The sequence below is a fragment of the Otolemur garnettii genome, unplaced genomic scaffold (assembly GCF_000181295.1).
Source record: "Otolemur garnettii isolate 467f Iridium unplaced genomic scaffold, OtoGar3 scaffold00045, whole genome shotgun sequence".
Lineage (NCBI taxonomy): Eukaryota > Metazoa > Chordata > Mammalia > Primates > Galagidae > Otolemur > Otolemur garnettii.
The window spans coordinates 3,445,527-3,454,874 of record NW_003852440.1 but is presented as its reverse complement, the minus strand read 5'-3'; the positions used below and the strand labels follow the sequence as shown (position 1 = coordinate 3,454,874).

Genomic DNA, 9,348 nt, shown 5'->3' with positions numbered 1-9,348 from the left:
AGCCAGTAAGGTGATTTAAATAGTCACTCGTTTTTACCTAGCCAGTAAGGTGATTTAAATAGTCACTCGTTTTTACCTAGCCAGTAAGGTGATTTTAGATATTTCTCTACCCAATCTTACCGACTTTGAATAGGTGTAGTTTCCAAAAGCCTTGCAAGCCACCATGCCGTGGGCCGTCTTGCTGTGTAACAAGTACTAGCATTTGTTTTGTATTTTCACATGATTTCATTTGCTCTTGCAGCTACCCAGTGAGAATGTAATTCTCATTTACAGAATGAGGAAAATTTTGTTAAACAGATGACCCTAGCTCACAGAATGAAACCATGAGAATCTTTTTTTAACTTCAAATCCTGTCTCCTCTACTACATTGTACTTGAAATGCTTTATTCAGATGCATCAATAGACTAATTCTGCAAGTGAATTGGACAAATTAGAAGATTTTCTTCATTATAGAAGAACACAGCCTTCCATACTGTTGCCATTAGACAGCGAATACCTATGCATACTCATTCTGTATGTTAACTAAAATTGCTTATCTTGAAATATAAAGCCACTTCTTAACTTGAGGTGTGGTGGGACCTAGCAGCTGTTGACTTTGGGGAGCAGACCTCACAATGGAAAGTGAAGAATACCATGTCCAATTGAAATTACAAAGAAAATTGAATATGCAAGCTGTTTAGCTGGAATTTATAGAAACATTTGAATGAGGGTAACAGGCACATGCACATCCATTGTTGGACCTCAATGCTAACCTTTGAACTTCATGACTCAGAGTAGTGGCTGGTTATTATGAAAATTGGCAGTGTCAAATTTCACTAAGGATGATTGCCTTAAATTTTATAAACATACAGTCTATGTATAAAATGTGGTAGAGAGCTCAAAATTAATGTAGCTAGAAATAAAAGCAAATTGTCCTTTTTTATTTGAAATATCTGGGTGGGAAGAATACTACAGCTTGAACAATTTTCTCATTCAGCAATAAGGCCTGGGGATACAAAGAATTCTGCCTTCAAAGCACTGAGAGTCTAATGGAAGGTTTTAGAGTAATTGGGTGTTCCAATTACAGGAGTATGAAAACAGTCAAGTGCTGCAATACTCCTTGCTGTTCTCTAAAGCACACTTCTGCCCTAGAATTTGTGTAGTTTTTTCTGGACCACTCTTGAGTCTGCTTGGGCCACTTGGTCACCTCCTTCAGGTCTTTGTTCCAATACTATCTTCTTAGGAAGGCACTCTCTGCCCATCCTGTATAAAATCACTAAGCGTCCTGTCTACCCCCACTCCTACCTTAGTCTCACACAAACTATCTGCTCCCATCCTGCTTTTAGTTTTTTTATAGTACTTATCATCATCTAAAATTCTACCCCTTTGTTTTGTTTATTGTCTCTCACCACCCGAATAGAAGCTCTCTGAGGGCAGGGTGTGGGCATAGAGGGGTGATGGTGCCTGTTTTGTTCTCTTCTGTATGTAATGTACAGAATGGTACCAGGCTAACCATACATAGTTGTTTATTTAGATATTATTAAGGAGTTGATGCCAAAATACTATGGGAACATTTAAATGAATTGTGTCAAACCAAAAATTGTTATTCAGAATATATCAATTAAAAGTAACTGTTTAGCAGGCCACCTCTTTATACCTTGGGGATATATGACCTCTAACTTATGGGTAGAATGGTACAGAAACTGTTGGTAAGAATCGCATTTCTCAGGATCAATTCCAAGGTGTTTATCTAGCACATAAATGTTCAATAAAATAATCTGGTAAATGAATGGATGAGTTTAAAGTCTGGATAATGTCTGTTTTTAGTCTTCTTTAGTAGACTTTATATCTGCGCTACTTAAAGCATGGTCCATAGGTTGGTGCTGGTTTGTAAACTGTTACTGGTTTGCAACCAGTTGAAAGAAATTGAAACTAAGCATTTTAAAACTTTACAGCAATTTAATGTCTTCACGGTATTTTTTAAACTGTATTTTATAAAAGTATTACTCTGGAACAGGTTAGGGGAAAATGCGATCCTTAACTCCAGATGGTTTAAAATCTGCGTCCCAGAAAGTTGTGGGGTTGCCCTCAGTTACTTGTTGATGTGCTTGAAGTCCAGTTAACACTGTCCTTGAGAATGGTCCTGTTGTTACTTGTAGGCACCTTTGTGAGATGAGTTGCTAGAGAATAATAATTGATAAGTTGATCTTAATTTTACTGATAGAATGTCAGCTCTTATTTGCTCATCTAATGTCCATAGCATGTCAGTTTTCCCTCAGTGAACAAAACCAGATCTCACATTGTGAATCGACACTTTTAGTGGATATAGAAAATTAATTTTTTTGCCTAGGCTCAAAAAGCTTTTTTAAAAACTCATTTATTGAGATATAATCTATGTACCTTGAAATTCACCCATTTTATATGTATAATTTAATGATCTTTTAGTCGAATTTGCCAAGTTGTGTAACCATTACCACAGCCAACTTTTCTGTCGCCCCAAAACAGATCTTTTGTGCCCATTTGCTGTCACTTCGTATTTTCACGTTAGCCTCAGACGACCACTGACGTAGACTCTATCTCTTTGGATTCGTCTTACCTGGGCACATATGTGGTTTGCATGACATAATATGTAATCTTTTGCATCTTTTAGTTAGCATTATTTTAAGGTTCATCCACATAGCAGCGTGTATCGTTATTTTGTTCCCTTTCATTGTTGAATAGTATTGCCTTGTATGAGTATACTACATTTTGTGTATCCATTCATTAGTTGAGGGACATTTGCATTGTTTTTTTGACTGTCATCCATAATACTGCCCTGAACATTCGTTCGCCCTTTGAATGATGTCTTTTCATACTCTTATGTTTTCCTCTGTATGTCTTGTTTTGAAGTGCCTGTTCCAATATTTTACCCATTTCTAAACTGACTTGTCTTTTCTTTTATCTATTAAGTTGAAAGGATTCCTTGTATATTCTGGATATAAGTCTTTTGTCAGATATGTGACTTGCAAATGTTTCCTCCTAGTGTGTTACCTAAATTTTAATAATAAGACTCCGTTTGAATTTAGCACCCTTCCTTTCTAATGACTCTTCACATTTGAGCAGGAGTGTAGAACTACACCTTTTCTGCTGACAGTGACCCTGCTTAGGTTGACAGCCACCTGTAGCAAATTATGTATAGACTTAGTTAAATAAAGAAACTCATTCCACACTGTAATTTCCTGAGTTCAGGGATGTGAAGTTGACATTGCTAAGAGTATAGACTGTGGATTCCTTGTGTATTCTATACAGGTGGTAGGCCAGCAAGACTTAGAAGAGAAGCCAAGTACAGAACAAAGACAGTAGCTATGTAAGTTTCTATTTGCACCTTTTCCTGTGTAGAAGGCACCAAAAGTAAGTCTATGAATGATACTTAGGGAAAAATATTGTGAGGTTTTTGGCTTGGAGAGAAAAGAAATAGTTTAAGTAGTGTGGGAGAGATATTTTGTTGTATTCCTTGCTTTATGAGGAGGAGGATGCAAACTTCATAGAGTGGATAAAGAATAATGAACTTTATGCCTGATCTTTAAAGACATGATCTCCAAGAAGTCCCACTTTGTCTTTGTTTTATTGCAAACGTGAACTGTCTCTGCACTGGTCTTGGTAGAAGCTAGCAATTGCTGCCCTTTATGTTTCTGTTGAATAGTACATAGTATACTTGGGAATTTTATTTTCAAATTGTTCGCTAGGTTTTTTTCCCTTGAAGATTTTTTAATTGAGATAAATATCACATAACATGGTACTCACCATTTTAAAGTACACAATTCAGCAGTTCTTAGTATATTCACAATGTTGTGCAACCATTTCTACTTTCTGAACATCTCATTCACTCCCCAAAGAAACCCATACCTGGTATCAGTCACTTCCAGTTTCGTCATCTCCTGGGAACTGCTTTTTGTCTCTGCAGATTGAATAATTCTGGACATTTCATGTAAATGGAATCATATCATACATAATCTTTTACATCTGGCTTATTTCGTTTAGTGGAATGTTTTTTAGGTTCATTTCCGTAGCATGTTATCAGTACTCCATTCTTCTTTATTACTGAATAGTATTCCACCGAATGGAAGTATTGCATTTTGTTTATCCTTCAGTTCCTGGACATTTTAGTTATTTATTTTCACTCTTTGGCTATTACGAATAATGCTGCTGTGAACATTTGTGTACAGGATTTTTAGGTATATACCTAGCATTTTGGAATTGCTGGATGTCATAGTAACTCTCCATTCAGTTCTTTAAGGAGCTACCAAATTGTTTTCCGCAGTGGCTGGCACCATTTTTTATTCCCACCAGCAACACTTGAAGATTCCAATTTTTCACAACCTTGCTAACACCTATTGTCTTTCTCTGTTCTTTGTAAGTTATATCTGTCCTAGTGGGTGTGAAACGTATCCTACTGTGGTTTTATTTTTTTTGTTTGTTTGTTTTGAGACAGTCTCAAGCCCTGGGTAGAGTGTCGTGGCAATTCCAAACTTCTAAGTGTATACCTCAAAAGTCTGTACACAGATGTTCAGAGCAGCATTATTTGTAACAGCCAAAGAGTGAAAATAAATAACTAAAATTTCCATGAACTGATGGATAAACAAAATGCATAGCTGACAGCAACCTCCAACTCTTGGGCTCAAACGATCCTCTTGCCTCAGTTTTTCTGTTTTTAGTAGAGACGGGGTCTTGCTTTTTTGCTCAGGCTGGTCTGGAACTCACAAGCTCAAGCTGTCCACCCAGCTCAGCCTCCCTGAGTGTAGGATTGCAGGTGTGAGCCACCTCGCCCAGCCCCCGCTGTGGTTTTGTTTTGCATTTTCCTGAAGGCTAAAGAGGTTGAACAGGTTTTCATATGCTTATTATACATTTTTATATCTTCTTCAGAGAAATGTCTGTTCTAATCCTTTGCTCAAAACTGGTTGTTTAATTGTTCAGTTATAAGCATCAATCCTTTGGGTTGTGCTATCTCAGAAATAGGTTCAGATCCTCACTGTTGAGCCTGAACTAGTAATATAGTTCCATCCTTAAAAACTTACCCAAGGCCTAGCTCTTATTTTTGAGTATGATGATAATTAGACAAACATTGATTTCTGCTTCTGATTGGTGGAGAATTTTATTGTCATGAAAACAGGTTTTCAAAAGTATGTTTTGAGAAAGTATTATCATTGCTTTAATTTAAATTTGGACTAGTTTTGTCAGCAAATTGATAGACTGATAAAGTATCTCTGGTCCTATCCTTGATGCTCACTGGCAATGTTTAAGCAGAATTCTATACAACTACTTACTGACTCGTTATAGAAGAAATTCATGCATACTAAAGAAAGTGGATTAGATGCCCTTTGAGATAATTTCCAGCTCTAAGATTGTGGTTTTACTGCCTACAGCTGAATTTTGTCCTATGGAAATGGTTTAAAACGTATTGGATCTTATTTTCATTATCATTGTATAAAGAATTTGATTCTAAAGGTAATGTAAAAACAGAGTATTACTGTACTTCACTGTTTTTGAAATGATTTAAATTATTTCTCCTCTCACAGTTGTTTGCTTTCCTTCAGTTCTAAAGGATATATGTTTTGTTCTTACAGATTAGCAAGACATCTACAAAAAGAGGCCCAGTCTCAACACAATAATTCTGAATTTACAGAAGAACAAAAGGTACCATAAAATAATCTCTGGATATATCGCATTCCAAATGAAAAGGATTCCATCCTTCCAGTCCATTGAGCAAAAAACCCAAAACAAAAACTGTTATACTTAAGTATTATAAAAGGAATGTAACTGATTATGCTTTCCCTAACATGAAGTAATCATTTAGAAGGTACCGTGTAACTTATCACTTAATGAATTTCTTTACTCAGCCATTTAGACTTTGTTTAACTTTAGTGGAGACCATCTGTGCTTTGTTGAAGCGTAGGGGAACTCAAAAATCGGGGTTTGCCTAAACTTGGAAAATAAAAGGATTGTGAGTAATTGCATTCCACCTGACCACTTATTTAACTCTGAACTTTCACAACTCCTTATTTACCACATTTCAAAACCAAGATGAAACCAAGAGGAACAAACCAAAAATATCTGCTGCTGAAAACAATTAGTTAAAGTTAAGAACTTGGTATAAAAATCCATCAGCAAAATAAATGCATGTGGTTGCAAAATGTATCAATGGTTCTCTTTCTCCTTGAGTTAAAATTGTCCTGTCAAGTTGATACTGTAGAGATTATGAAAAAATCGGATACTTAAAAGAAGCTTTCCTCTAAAAAAGAGAACAGCAATGGGAGGAAACAACTCCCCATTTTCTCCTGGCTCCTATCTGTTGTTAAGGCAATCTTTAAGCTGTACGTAGTGGTGAAGAAAGTTAGTCTTTCCTTCATCTCTTAAGACACGGTGAAAACTATGGTGACTTAATTTGCTCTTATTCTTATTTTGCACAAGGGAGTAAGAGTAACTTTTTCTATACTTTTTTAAATCAGCCTAAACCAGTTTATTTTAGTCCATAGACCTATGTTGATTTGACTCTTACTTATAGGAGTTTGGGAGGAAAAAGTTTCCAAAGATTAAGGTTAGATGTATTTCTTATACAAGTCAGGGTATCTGCATTTGAAAAATATTTATGATCCTACTTTATCCAATGTGCTTTTGTGTGTGTATTTCAAAAAAAGAAAAAAAACAAAATCATGATGCTGCAATTTAAGGTTGTTTTTTTTTTTTCCTTAAGAATTGCTAGTATCCACAGTAGATTTATCAGACTTGAGATTTTAGCCCAGGAAAATAATTACCACAGAGAAAATGGCTGATTTGCTACAGGAAGGAACAAAAATTATATGTTTTATCACCTCTATAAGATCTGGAAAATTTCTCCAGAAATTGATTAGGAGATGATCAGCTGGCATCACAGAATTAAAAGTTAGCATACCTAAATTTTGATGAACAGAATCTCAGAATTCTAAGCATATAAATTAATAGCTAACAAAGATTGTTATTGGCTTGATGCTCAAAGCACTTTGGTTACAGCACCAGCCACATACACCAAGGCTGGCAGGTTCAAACCTGGCCCAGGCCGGCTAAACAACAATGATAACTGCAGCAAAAAAAAGCCGGGCATTGGGGTGGGCACCGGTAGTCCCAGCTACTTCAGAGGCTGAGGCAAGAGAATCGCTTAAGCCCAAGAGTTTGAGGTTGCTGTGAGCTGTGATGCCATTGCACTTTACTGAAGGTGACCTAGTGAGACTCTGTCTCAAAAAAAAAAATTAATTAAAAAAAAAGGAAAGTTATGAATGTAGAAAGAAAAATGAACACTTAGGGAATTAAAATGCCTAATGATCCCATGTTTTTTATTTCAGATTAATATTATGGTACATATGTTAGGTTACATTGTTTGCATTTGTTAGGTCAAGTCCAGGTTGTAGTTGAGCCCTTCACCCAGGAAGTATGTCTTATACTCCTACATTGCGCCCATTAAGGGAGAGCACCCAAGCCCCTGTCCTCTTCCCCCTCCGCCCTCCCCAGCTTCTTGAGTTTAATTTTGTTTTTCTCTCATGTGGGCTTGCAGCCGTTCATCTACTAGTTTTATATTAGTATCCAGTACATTAGCTGTTGCTTTTCCATTCTTGTGATACTGTACTTAGGAAGAGGGTCTCCAAGTCCATCCAGGTAAATACAAAACATACAAAGTCTCCATCTTTCTTTATGGCTGAATAATATTCCATGATATACATATACCATAGTTTATCCATTCATGAGTTGAAGGGCTCTTTTGGGCTATTTCTACATCTTGACAATTGTAAGGGGTCAGAAGTGTGGGTCCAGTTTCAGCCTTTTACAGGTGGCTAACCATTTCTCCTAGCACCTTTGATTAACTAGGGATTCTTTTCCCCAGTGCAGGCTTTTGTTTGATTTATCAAAGGTCAGATGGCAGAATGAGGCTGATTGCATCTCTGGATTTTCTATTCTGTTCTGTAGACCTATGTCTCTATTTTTGTGCCAGTACCATGCTGTTTTGGTCACTATTGACTTGTAGCATAACCTGAAGTCTGGTAAAGTGATGCCTCCAGATTTGTTTTTATTTCTTACTCTGGTTACATATGAGATGAAGAACTCTTTTTTCAAGATCTGCAAAGTATGACATTGGTGGGGTTTTTTTGGTTTGTTTTTGTTTTTGAGACAGAGTCTTACTATGTTACCCTTGGTAGACTGTCGTGGTGTCACAGCTCACAGCAACCTCAAACTCTTAAGCTTAAGTGATTCTCTTGCCTCAGCCTCCTAAGTGGCTGGGACTACAGGTGCTTGCCATAAGGCCTGGCTATTTTTGTTGCAGTTGTTTAGCTGGCCCGGGCCAGGATTGAACCCGCCAGCTTCAGGGTATGTGGCTGGCTCTGTAATCACGGTGTTATGGGCGCTGAGCTATGACTTTGGTGTTTTAATGGGGATTGCATTAAATCTGTAGATGGCTTTGGATAGTATGGACGTGTAAACAGTGTTAATTCTACAGCCACGAACATGGTATATTTTCCCTTGTTAATGTCTTCTATAATTTCTTTTCTTAGGGTTCCATAGTTCTCTCTATGAAGATCTTCCAAATCCTTTTTTAGGTATATTCTCAGGTATTGTACCAAACCTTCAAATAAGAGCGCATTCCTGTGTTGCAGAACATATTCCAAAACATGAGAAGGAAGGAACCTGCCCCAGCTCCTTCTATGAAGCAAATATTACCCTGATACCAAAACCAGGAAAGGACCCAACAATAAAAGAAAACTATAGACCTATAGCATTAATCAATATTGATATAAAAGTAGTCAACAAAATCCTAGGAAACAAAATACAGGCTACACATTCAAAAAATTATACATCATGATCAAGTAGGCTTAATCCCAGGGATGCTTCTCCACATAAACAGGAGCAAAAACGAAGACCCTATGATCCTCTCAGTAGATGCAGAGAAAGCATTTGATAGTACCCTTTTCTGATAAGAAAATAGGCATAGATCGTTCATTTCTTAAACTGACAGAAACCGTCTACGACAAATCCATCGCTAGCATCCTGCTGAATGGAGTAAAACCGAAAGCATTAGCACTCAGAACTGTAACCAGTAACTGTTGCATAGTCCTGGGGGTCCTGGCCAGTGCAGTCAGGCAAGAGAAGGATAGCAAGGATATCAAATAGGGAGTGAGGGGGTCAGACTTTTATTCTTTGCTGATGATATGACCTGATAATTAGAAAACCCCAGGTTGGGCTCGGCGCCTGTGGCTCAAGCGACTAAGGCACCAGCCACATACACCCAAGGTGGCGGGTTCGAATCCCCAGCCCGGGCCTGCCAAACAACAATGATGGCTGCAACCAAAAAATGGCCAGGCGTTG

The 9,348-nt window shown here is 37.4% G+C and overlaps 1 protein-coding gene across 1 annotated transcript in view; it reads left to right on the top strand.

Moving 5' to 3' along the window:
- The window catches only part of AIDA (axin interactor, dorsalization associated), a 44,200-nt gene that overhangs the window by 1,638 nt on the left and 33,214 nt on the right, over nt 1-9,348 (top strand). Inside the window, exon 2 of the mRNA XM_003790961.2 lies at nt 5,583-5,652. Within this exon, the coding sequence (XP_003791009.1) occupies nt 5,583-5,652 (70 nt within the window). The remainder of the gene's footprint in view (nt 1-5,582; nt 5,653-9,348) is intronic.